Source organism: Triticum urartu, chromosome 1A (genome assembly GCF_056163025.1).
Source record: "Triticum urartu cultivar PI428250 chromosome 1A, HENAU_Tu73, whole genome shotgun sequence".
NCBI lineage: Eukaryota > Viridiplantae > Streptophyta > Magnoliopsida > Poales > Poaceae > Triticum > Triticum urartu.
In genome coordinates this window covers 490,312,389-490,323,596 of record NC_141873.1, presented here as the reverse complement: position 1 = coordinate 490,323,596, position 11,208 = coordinate 490,312,389, and the positions used below count along the sequence as shown (strand labels likewise).

Sequence of the window (11,208 nt, the reverse complement as noted above, 5' to 3'; positions counted from 1 at the left end):
ATCCACCACATTCTGAGCATTAGCACCACCGCCCGCCGGGTCATTTCCACGCGGCGGGTTATGATTTCGTCCACTGCTTGACACTGTCGGCTCATCTAAATGTCTGCTGTAGTTTCGGCTCGGGCGAGGTGTGGAATGAATCCTATCACGGCTGTAAGAGTACACCTGCTGCTGCACCAATGCTGTCTGAAGAAGCTCTCTAGCCCTCCGTGTTTCAACCGTTGCTGGCGAGTCACCTTCCATAGGAATAGCCGCCGGTCGGGACGCCGCATCAACCATGTTATCCAAAGGGCTGGAGTAATGACCCGGTGGCGTCGATATATGTTGTGGCGGGTTACTGTTCTGTCGAGGCGGATCCATTACACGTGGTTGAGCCGGTGTTCCCGTCCCAGGCGCTTCGGTCCGGTTTACTGCTATCGGGTTACTGGTTCCTGCCCCTGACATGTTAAAAAGATTCCTTGCTTCATAAGTCACCGGCAAACGACTCTGATACCTCCTTCTCATCACTTCATTTGAGGCGTTCTGATCTAGCATGAGCCGGTAAGATTCCGATTGGACTCGCTGTGCCTGTGCATCCAAAGCAGCCCGCTCCTCAGCCATCCTGGTATTTTCAGCGTTCAGCGCCTCCCTGGCCTGTGCTATATCATCAAGCACCTTTGTAATCGCTGCATTATGTTGATCTTGATCCGCCGGGTTAACAGCTGTCGTAATCAGCGCAGTCAGCTTGTCCAATAAGTCAGTTAAAACATGAGCCGGCAGGCGCTCAGGGCCTCCTGCCCCGGTAGACGCCACTGCTCCTGACCCGGAAACCAGCTCCGCCGCCGTTGATGAGTGTTGTATAGGCTGTGTACCGGCCATGAAGATCGCAACCCGGTTCGGCGGCTCATATGGGTCCGGAATACTGTCGCCATCGGAACAGCCCCCAAGCCGGCCGTCTTGCAATTGGTACAACGACTCTGTCTCAACAGTGGGTGACCCGCCATCAGAATAGACGACGGTCTCGTCACCAGATGCTAATCTGTCCTTAGATCCCTCTCCATGGATAATACCACAAAGGCATGTTTCATGGCCGGCAGAATCCGGGCGGGTCTCGCACACTGAGCCGTCTCAACGATGTCGGTGCAGATGTTCGGCTCAGGACCCGGTTCACCGATCTTGCCGATGAAGACGTGAATTCCGCCGAAGGGGACCCGGTACCCGTACTCAATTGAGCCGGCCTTGGGGCCCTAGCCTGCATCATCAATGTAGAGCCTGCCGCGGCGACTCTTGGTCATCCGGCCCATGGCGTATCCCTTCATCCCTTCAAAGTTGCCCTTCAAGAACTCGAAACCATCTTGCCATAGCCCCACGGTGGGCGCCAACTGTCGTGGAAATATCACGTCAGATGTCCTAGAGAGAGGACTTAGTCGTGGAGCCATCGCGTTGAGGTTAGCTTAAAGGGGTTAATCGGGACAAAGGACACGAGGAGTTTATACTGGTTCGGCCCCTTACGGTGAAGGTAAAAGCCTAATCCAGTTGTATGTGGAATTGCTAGGGTTTCGATGAGCGGGGAGCGAATACGCTTGACCGGCTCTCGAATCTGTTGTTTCTTGTCCTAAACCGCCGCCGGGTCATCCCCTTATATACACGGGTTGACGCCCTGCGGCCTACAGAGTCCCGGCCGGCTCATATAACGTGTCCGGCTCGGTGACGTATCTTACATGCCTTACATTACAAGTTTTACATACATGGCGGTTTATGCTTATGGGCCTTAAGCCGCCTTCGGGTCTGGGCCCGCTACTAAGCCTATCTATGAACCGCCGTGCGATCTTGGGCTTGATAACGATAAATCTTCATTGGGATGACCCGGCCCCTCCTGGGCAGGTCATGCCTAATAGTTATATCCCCAGCAGGTAGTAACTTAGACTAGTAACATGCATATGTTACTACCTTTATATTGGGAAGTAGTAACATATGTGAGGTGTCATGCAACAGTTCATTTATTTGGTTGTAGACTCATCTTGTCTTGGTACGTGTGATGTTACAATAACTAGTTATGTTGCCATATGTCCCTCTTTTCTCATTATTCCCTCCTTTCCAATTTATAAGGCTTATCTCAAAATCTTGATTTTTCCAAATTTTTTCATTGTTTTTGAGATAGCTAACCGAAACTACTGTGTGAACGACAGTAGCCAGACGAACTGTGCACGATTGAGTATTCAACGGTGTTGTTCAGTTTGACTCGATGCATGGACGGCTTGTTGTGCTTCATCGTGCGGAAATCGTCCAGAACCGTTGTGTGTGTAGCAGCACAGATAGCTAGTCTTGGTTTTCCCATTTTATAAGGCTCAATTTGGTTGTTCACCATCACAAGTTTAGATTCCAAGGTGCATTAAATAATTGCATGCAAGTATGAAGAGAAAATTGACCAATACAGGGGTGTTTGTTTCCAGGGACTTTTTTGTGTAGGGACTAGAAAAAGTCCCTCTTAGAGACTTTTTACCAAACGGGAGAGACTTTTTAGGGACTAAACTAGACATTTGGGACTAAATGAAGAAGACTCTTAAGGAGAGTCTTTTTGGGCCTTTTTGAGACTTTTCCAACAATGCCCCTCCATGCACCCATTGGCCCGCCACCCCATGGTGTTATTCGATTGTTATTTTCTATATACTAGGGGCAACATGGTCATTTAATAACCTCTAGGAAGGGACTAGGGACTCTGGAAACAAATAGGGAGGGACTTCTTAGGGACTAGAGACTTTTTAGTTGGGACTAGAAAAAGTCCTAGGACTAAAGAACCAAACAACATCTACATTATGCATGCATGCATTGCAATTAATATATTGGTAAACATAAATTTTTGAGAAAAACAAAAGCATTAATTGGATCCTTTTGCAAATTATAAAAAATATTCCATCACTCACCATCTACCTTGATTGATGAGATTTTTGAATTGAGCCCTATAAATCAGAAAAGAGAGATTAATTACTCGCCACATCATCTGTTTTACCTAAAGATATGTGATGTTACCATCTATATTACTCACACTGTGGGTATTCTATAAACACAACACAGACCGAGGCTGCTTTCGTGGCGCACCTCCTCCGTCATTTCATCTCACGCCCAATCCACATCCACGTGACGCGACGTTCCAACCACCATTGACCTCACCCTGTCCCGGCACAGGAAAAACAAAGCTCTGAACAAGTCAATCACGCCCCAATTTTTGTCCGGATCAATCACGCCCCAATTGGCCACGCACGAATTACGTTCGTTTTTCCACACTAGAGACTAGACCAGGCGACCAGCCCAACAGAAGCCTGTGGTGAAAGGGAACGAACGGACGGCGCCATTTCCCTCTCGCCCCGTTTGAACGATTCCATTCCGTCCTCCTCCTCTCCGCGTCCGCGCGTGCGTTTTCCAGGCTAGTACAGTACGTACGCACGCCATTAGTGCGCCCGATTGCGCGTCCCGCACCGCCACCCGCCCGCCACCATTCCACCATTCACACCGCCTCTCCTTCTCCCTCTCCCCCTCGTCGCCGCCTCCCCTCCTCCCGTACTACTACTTTTCTCCGGATCCACCGGGATTAGCAGACCAAGCGGCCGATTTGGTCACGTGTTCGCCCCTTGATTCCTTCTTGGCGGCGGCGGCGGCTGTCCCGCTGGTCCTCCTCCCTCCTCCTTCCCCGCGCTCAATCCGCCCCGCGTTCCCCTGCTGCTCCAGCCAGCCAGCGCGCGTTCTGCTCTCCAATCGCTCCGGACCGGGAGGAAAGCAAAGATCGAAATACTTGCGGAGCTGACAGTTCTTTGGAAAGATCGACCAGAATCAGGAGCGCGCTTCTTCTGGTGCGCCAGTTCTTGGAGCGGCAGTTCTTGGGAGTAGCCCGCGTTCTTGCGGAGTTGCGTCGGACATGGGGAATTGCCGGAGGAGAGGCCCGGCGGCGCTCTTCCTGCTCTGGTTCCTGGCAACGGGCTTCGAGCTGTGCGCGGCTCTGAATCACGAAGGTGCCGGGTCGTGCCTTCGGTTGCTTCTTCTTTCGGCTGCGGTTTGTTGCTTTTCCAGCTTCTTGGTTTGACTCTGTTCGGGGCCTTGTTTCCTGGGTTCTTTGCAGGTCATGCGCTTCTGAGGTTCAGGGAGATGGTAGAGGCTGATCCGCGTCGTGCTCTGCTGGATTGGGATGAAGGCCACGCTAGCCCATGTTCTTGGTTCGGCGTGGAGTGCTCGGATGATGGACGGGTCGTAGGCCTGTAAGTTGATTTTTTTTTCCACAGAAAAAGATGGAACACGGATTTACCATTTCTGCTTACTTGGAAGAAATCAACGCCTGAATTGAACTCTTATTAAGAAGAAAACAAAGGGAATGATTGGCATTTTCTTGTTCTAAATTACTTCCTCCGTTCCTAAATATTTGTCTTTTTGAGATCTCAAATGGTTACCACATACGGATGTATATAGGCATATTTTAGAGTATAGATTCACTCATTTTGTTCCGTATGTAGTCACTTGTTGAAATCTCTAGAAAGACAAATATTTAGGAACGGAGGGAGTATAAGGCATTCGAACTGCATTTAGGGAGCATCTTTCTTTGGATTCGCAGTTTGTTGACCGTCCTGATAAGGAGGGCCCTTATTAACACTTCAAAAAAGGAAATAGGGCCCTTTACAAGTCTGCATGTGGAGCATGGGCTGTTTAGTATAGGATACCCATCTTATGCAGTTACGTTTTCTCTGTTTAAATTGTTTTCTTTCATGTGTTCTGTTTGCAATATTTCCCTATGATCTGATTGATAATATGTATTTTGATGTTTTTGACTAATTTGTGTGTGCCTTTGCTTTGTAGGAACTTGTCAAATCTTGGTCTGAAAGGCGTGTTATCTCCTGAGATTGGACAGCTTATTAATATGCATTCTCTGTAAGCATATCCTGCACTTCCTTCAGTGATATTTATTCTGGAACACCTTGATATGACATTACACGTTTCACACTTCGAACCATAAGATAGTATTTGATATTTCTGAAACTACCACTGGATAAGAGTCATTTTGCACTTCAATCTAGGATTTTATGTTGAGCACAACAGTAAAGCTGTAACTTTGTAGTGTGTATGTTTTCCTTATAAGGCTTGTGACCTTTTCAGCTTTTGAGCTGTCAATTAGGGCACATTAGCTAGCTTGATGGAATACAGCCTGCATGAATCTTATTCAAGTACATGATTGTTTGATTGCAAATAGACCACCCCCCCCCCCCCCCCCCCCCCCTCCCCCAAGAGCCACCCACCCCTGCAAAGAGCTCTGTATTTTTCCTATCGTTAGTAGCATCATAAATCTTAACTGTTGAATTATGTATGCCCATTCAGGCCTTCACCAAGAAAGCATCTTGTATCTACAAATACCATTTTTTGTATCTTATGCACTTGTGTTACTTCTGAAATGATGTTCGCTCTTCAAACTTTTCTGATCTATTTTTCTTCCATCTATACAGTGTACTGCACAAGAACTTGTTCTATGGTACTATCCCTAGAGAGATAGGAGATTTACAGGAGCTGAAGGTGTTGGATCTGGGGTACAATAACTTCAATGGATCAATTCCATCAGAGCTAATAAACATTTTATCCCTGGAGTTTATGTGCGTGCGAACTTCGATATGTGTTTTTTCCATTTCAGTTTAACTTCAAACTTGACTGACCTTACTACTTGAATTGTAGCTTTCTTAAAGGAAACAGACTTTATGGTGATTTACCTCTTGAGCTAAATGAGCTCATCAGTCTTTGTGAGTCTCAGGTTCACCAAGGCAGGGCTTTGTCAAATAGGATGCCCACTGCAAGGTTTGTCTGAGCTTTCTTCTACTTGCATATCTGAGAGTTAAACTTGTGATTATGCAAGGCTTGAGTGCAAGTTCAAATCAAAAAGGGATTAGAGCAAGCTTGATTTTGGGTTAAAAAAATATCCCACCCTGCTCCTGCAATCACATGTCTGTTAGCTGAAATATTTTAGAATTTCGACTCAACAAATATCAGAGCTTTTGTTAGGAACTGTTCCTTCCTCGGTAAAATGGTAAATTACATCCTAGTCTTTCGTAGCAGTGTAAGGCTACCTCAATGGATCAAATGGACGTATGGCTTGTTGGATGCTCCTCTTACTTGAACACCAAGTAGGCAGTAACTACTAAGACCAGTATAAATATTTTGTTAGGAGAACTTACTTTATAACACATGTCTGGAGTTCAGTACTTCAGACTGTCATAGGCACCATTACTTGGTTACTAGGTATACTTACATTTTGGTCTACAACGGATTCTTGGTTGATGAAACTTTTATTGAATATTTTTCCGTTAGGGTGATCTAGTAAGGATGACTTGGAAATTTTATGGCTTCTTTTGCAGGATTTTTTGTTTACTGCAAACATGATCGTTTGTTTCCTCTAACATTCAGTTATTCACTATGTAGGGGTGAGGACAGCGCTACAACCAGAAGACTTCTAGCAGGCAAAGAAAATCATTCTCCAAAGAACGAGATGCTTGGTTCTGAAAATTCTGTATTAGAACCATCAGATGTGAGCCCTTTTTTTAAGCTCCATGAACCCCACAAGGATCCAGCACCACCAGTTTTGCCCCATGCCTTGACACCACCTCCTCCTTCTGAACCTGCTCCTTCCCTTGCCTCTCTTGTATCTCCGAACAAAAACCAAACCGCAAGCAAAGGGAGCAAGAGCAAGAGCGGGAAGAGCAATTTTGTGACGATATATGCATTAATAGGAGCAGCGATTTGTTTTGTGGTTCTATCTTTGTCAGCTGCAATATTTATTTGCTACCGCCGTGGGAAGGCTAGCAGTGTTGTGCCCATGTCTTCAAGTAGGGAACTGCAGACCACTATCCTGGGAGGTTAGTGTGCTGACAGATTTGTTTTTTCCATGTTAAGATGCATTTCTACGATCATGATAGCAACAGTGTGTGCTTCTTCTAACGCACGCAACAGAAATTTGGAGTCAACTGTGAAATTCTGACTTCTATTTTGCAGGCATAGCTTTATTCAGACGGTCAGAGCTCGAAACAGCCTGTGAAGATTTCAGCAATGTAATCGGTACGCTACCTGGATGTACATTGTATAAAGGAACTCTTCCATGTGGAGCTGAAATAGCTGTTGCATCTACACTGATAAAACATGCCTACGGGTGGTCTGTTATAGCCGAAGCACAATTCAAGAATAAGGTATCTAACTGGGTTTTCTGTCTCATTCTTCTCAACGCTGTAAGATGCTGAGTTTCTAACATAGATATGATGTTTTATTCTAGGTTGAAATGTTGTCGCGGGTGAACCATAAGAATTTCCTGAAACTTGTGGGTTACTGTGAAGACGAAGAACCATTTACCCGGATGATGGTGTTTGAGTATGTTTCAAATGGATCCCTATTTGAGCACTTGCACGGTAAGAATTCCCAAGCACATTTTGTTATTCTTCTTGCCAAGATGACTCGTGCTACTAGCTTACTGGCAGTTATACTGTCCATTATTAGTTAATGCTAACATCGAAACATTTCTGTTGCAGTTAATGAGGCAGAGCACTTGAACTGGCAGTCGCGCCTGCGGATGGCGATGGGAGTAATATACTGCCTGTACCACATGTACCAGCAGTATCCTCCTGTGATCCTAAGAAATCTGAACTCGTCGTGCATATACCTGACCGAAGACAACGCTGCAAAGATTTCAGACATCGGTTTCGGCGATGACTGGAAAGAAGGCGAGGACGAATTCGATGAGCCTGAAGAGTGTACCATAGTGTATAGGTTTGCCTTGCTTCTGCTTGAGACGATCTCTGGAAGGCGTCCGTTCTCCAATGACACCGGCCTCCTGATTCTGTGGGCGCACCGGTACCTCACCGGCGAAAAGCCCTTGACGGGTATGATTGACCCGACACTCAGATCAGTCCCCTTGGAGCAGGTCGCGGCGCTGACAGAGCTGGTGAAATTGTGCATAAGAGATGACCCCTGGCGGAGGCCGTCGGTGGGAGAGGTAACCCGGAGGATGCAGGAGATCACTGGGTTCTCTCAGGATCAGTCGACCCCAAGGAATAGCGCATTGTGGTGGGCTGAGCTTGAAATCCTAACGGTATAGAGAAATGCTAGCCCATTGTGGAATTGCCTTGAAGCCATTCTGCAGTCCATTTGGTAGAAGGATCAGAGGAAATTGTACAGTATGGGTTTCTTACTCCTTAGGCAGGCATACAGTTGTACAGATATGCCTGCACTGCTCACACTATTCTTTCGTTCTTTGGTAGATATGTTCTTTTTTTCCTTGTTAAATTTGACTAGTGAAATCCTGCAAAAGCTTGTAAGGCGCAAATATGTGCCAAACATTTGTAAATAAAGTTTGAAATGTGAAACAACTTGTTTCAACAGTTCAGCGGAGACCTGAAATATTTTGAAAAAAAAGTGAAGACTTGAAACGAAATGTACTATGTGCAGGTTTTTGGCTCTCGTGTCGATCATCTTTTGCTGTTCACAGTGTTGCTCCCGCGCGCGTGGCAGAGCCACGACTCGGACGGCGGCTTCACCTGCAGCTGCAGCTGCGGCATCCGCCCGGACGTCGAGTGCAGCGGCGAGGAGGCCGCCTTGCCGCTCCTCCTCTCCCTGCTCATCCTCGGGCTACCGCCGCCGCCGCCGTCCGTGCCCGATCGGGCCAGCCGGCTCAGGGCCTTCCTGGCGTCGGCGCAGTACCTCTTGCTCGTGCCAAGGATCGACATGCCCAGCCCGGGGCCGCCGGGAGTCGACCACTCCTTGCCGCTGCCGCTGCTCTTCTCCTCGTACCAGTGCGACGGGTCGCCGTTCCGTAGCCCGAGCTCCTTCACCAGGACGTCGCCCATCGTGGTGCTCCGGCGAGGAGGGGAGGCGCGGGGGTGCCGCGGACGCGCCGGGCTCCACGGGAACCCGCACAGCACTGGCTTGACGCACCAGGGGAAGAGCATCGTGAACCCGCATGACCTCGGAGGCGTCTCGTCGCCTCGCGCCTCCTCGTGGCGCCACGCTATCTCCTGCGGCGGCGTGCCATTCCAGCTCTCCTCCTCCTGCTGGACAGTGGGAACGCGGCGCTCGCGGCGTGACGTGTGCGTCTCGAGCCTGGCCGTGGCCGGCGCCTCGTCCTCGTCGTCGTCGTCGTGCTCGGAGCGGCGCGCGGCGCGGCGCGGGGATTTCTTGGCGCGCTTCTCCGTGGACGTCCTGGCGATGGCGTTGGCGGCCGGGAGGAAGCGGTCCATGATGAAGCTGGACAGGCGCCTCGACGCGGCGCGGCCGTCGATGGAGCTCAGCCGGGCGGAGAGCGCGGCGAGCCGGTCGGACGACGAGATCCTGTCGAGCGCGTCGGAGAAGGTGTCGTCGTCGTCGTCGCTGCTCGTCGCGTCGGTGGTGGCGTTGCCTCCGTGGTACGCGCGGCCTTGGCCGCCGCGCCCCGGGGGCGGCCTCGGGGGCAGCCAGCCCCGCTCCAGCGACGCGCCGCCGGCCTTGGGTACGCCCGGGGAGCTCTCCCACGAGAAGGGCACGTGCGTGCGCTGCGGCGACGCGGCGCGCGCGCCGCGCGGCGTGCCGGCCGCGGACCCGCAGCAGGAGCGGCGCGGCGTGGGGAGCGGCGAGTCGAGCAGCTGCGCCACAACGTGCCCGTCGCTGGGCTTGCGCCGCCGCCGCCCCCGGTGCTGCTGCTGCTCCTGCCCCTCGTATCCGCCCCTGGCCGTGACGATCTCCATGCCGGCGACGGCGCTGCACCTGCAGTGCACGGTCGGCTACGCAACCACCACCACCGCTGCTGCTGCTGCTACTCCCGCGGCGCGCTGGAGCTGCGGTGCATGCAACAGTGGTACGACCGGGGGCGCGTATAAAAGGCGGCGTGGCGCGGTGGTTGCGCGCGGGCGGGCATTGGCGCGACGGAGCACCGGCAAAGGCGACGCGAGGCCGGTGGTTGAGCGTTGGTTCGGCGCGCGTGGGGGGAGCTCTCAGCTCTGTCGATCTACTTCCCGTGACGCCGTTTATAGGCCGCAATGGAGGTTGCCGAAAGGGAAGGGAGCCGCTCCCGGTGGAAAACTTTAGAAGGCTCCGGCGCGGGATGGGCGGCATTTTTTTCCTTGTTCGTCAATTCCAGCGTGATTTATTTCGGATTTTCCACTTTGTCAATAGGATCGCTTGAAACGAGTCGCACTCGTACTACTCCACGGAGAGTGGAGCTGAAGAGGTTTCCCTGCCGAACCGCCGTCATGTGTAGAAATGTGGAGCTGAACTGCTATGCTGAGAATCACAATGTGCCAACTCTTTGGTATGTAAATGTTACTACATCTTCAAACATCGGGCGGTTCTGGTAATCCTAAATAAAGGTTTGTCTAGGGCACATCTAGATGTGCCTTAGTATTACACATCTAAGTGGCTCAATCAAACTAGAAAGGAAAAAGAAAAAAGAGGAAAGAAAATGTTTGCACAAATCTCCGTGTAAAATCAAGGACATGAGACTTAGAGGGTGTTTGTTTCCAGGGACTTATTGGTCTAAGGACTTAAATAAGTCCCTATAAGTCCCATCTAAACCAAACAGGAGGGACTTATAGGGACTTAAAGTGGGCATTTGGGACTTATGAAATAAGACTCTCAAGGAAGGACTTATAGGGACTTATAGTTGTAATATGGTCTTATGGAGACTTATAAGTCCCAGAACCAAACATGTAGGGACTTTTTAGGGACTTGGGACTTATAAGTTGGGACTAAAAAAAATCCTAAGACTTATGAACCAAACAGGGCCTTAGATGTGCAATACTTAAGGCACATCTAGATATACTTTAGCAAAACTGCCTAAATAAATAGCCAACGAAGAAATAGTTTTCTCAGTCGTCTGATCAACTTGTTGTTATCCATCTGCACTCGTACGAATCTACTTCCACTGTAAACACATATAAGACGTTTCAGTTCACTATAAAGTCATCTTTTATTTCTTTACAAAGGGAGAAGATGTTTAGATCGAATTATTTGTAGAGTCAACCTAGAAATTGTTATTTTTCTATCACTTTAGAAATAGCAAACCGTTCAAAACAGATATGTAGATAGATAGCCAGTAGGTTGTTAGACCTGGTTTGGGCAGATTGATTGCTTGCCTCCTGTCTGAAACACCAATAAGAGACAAACAAAAAAAGGTGGGCAAAGGCAACAGTAGTGTCATAGGCAGGCGTCTCTGGCTGCTTGATGGATGATCTTCAGTCTCTTAGC

General features: G+C 49.4%; 2 protein-coding genes across 2 annotated transcripts; one reads left to right on the top strand and one right to left on the bottom strand.

Annotated features, from left to right (window-relative positions):
- The first annotated feature begins 3,346 nt into the window (after positions 1–3,346).
- Positions 3,347–8,372, top strand: LOC125521600 (protein MALE DISCOVERER 2). The gene is made up of 9 exons (XM_048686662.2): positions 3,347–3,986; positions 4,094–4,229; positions 4,822–4,893; positions 5,463–5,606; positions 5,686–5,805; positions 6,427–6,860; positions 6,997–7,187; positions 7,271–7,403; positions 7,524–8,372. Exons 1-9 carry the CDS (start codon positions 3,893–3,895, stop codon positions 8,087–8,089), a joined length of 1,890 nt encoding a protein of 629 aa, XP_048542619.2. The 5' UTR covers positions 3,347–3,892; the 3' UTR covers positions 8,090–8,372.
- A 52-nt stretch (positions 8,373–8,424) lies between these two features.
- On the bottom strand, positions 8,425–9,843 carry LOC147991882 (uncharacterized). Its single transcript, XM_087526510.1, has one exon. It carries the CDS (start codon positions 9,708–9,710, stop codon positions 8,460–8,462), a length of 1,251 nt encoding a protein of 416 aa, XP_087382636.1. The 5' UTR covers positions 9,711–9,843; the 3' UTR covers positions 8,425–8,459.
- Positions 9,844–11,208: the final 1,365 nt, after the last annotated feature.

What these genes read in the sequence shown, in the direction of transcription:
- LOC125521600 (XM_048686662.2), top strand. Translation starts at nt 3,893, where the DNA reads ATGGGGAATTGCCGGAGGAGAGGCCCGGCGGCGCTCTTCCTGCTCTGG. An exon ending in GATGGACGGGTCGTAGGCCT is followed by an intron (nt 4,230 to 4,821) that starts GTAAGTTGATTT and finishes TTTGCTTTGTAG; the next exon opens with GAACTTGTCAAATCTTGGTC. An exon ending in CCTATTTGAGCACTTGCACG is followed by an intron (nt 7,404 to 7,523) that starts GTAAGAATTCCC and finishes TTTCTGTTGCAG; the next exon opens with TTAATGAGGCAGAGCACTTG.
- LOC147991882 (XM_087526510.1), bottom strand. Translation starts at nt 9,710, where the DNA reads ATGGAGATCGTCACGGCCAGGGGCGGATACGAGGGGCAGGAGCAGCAG.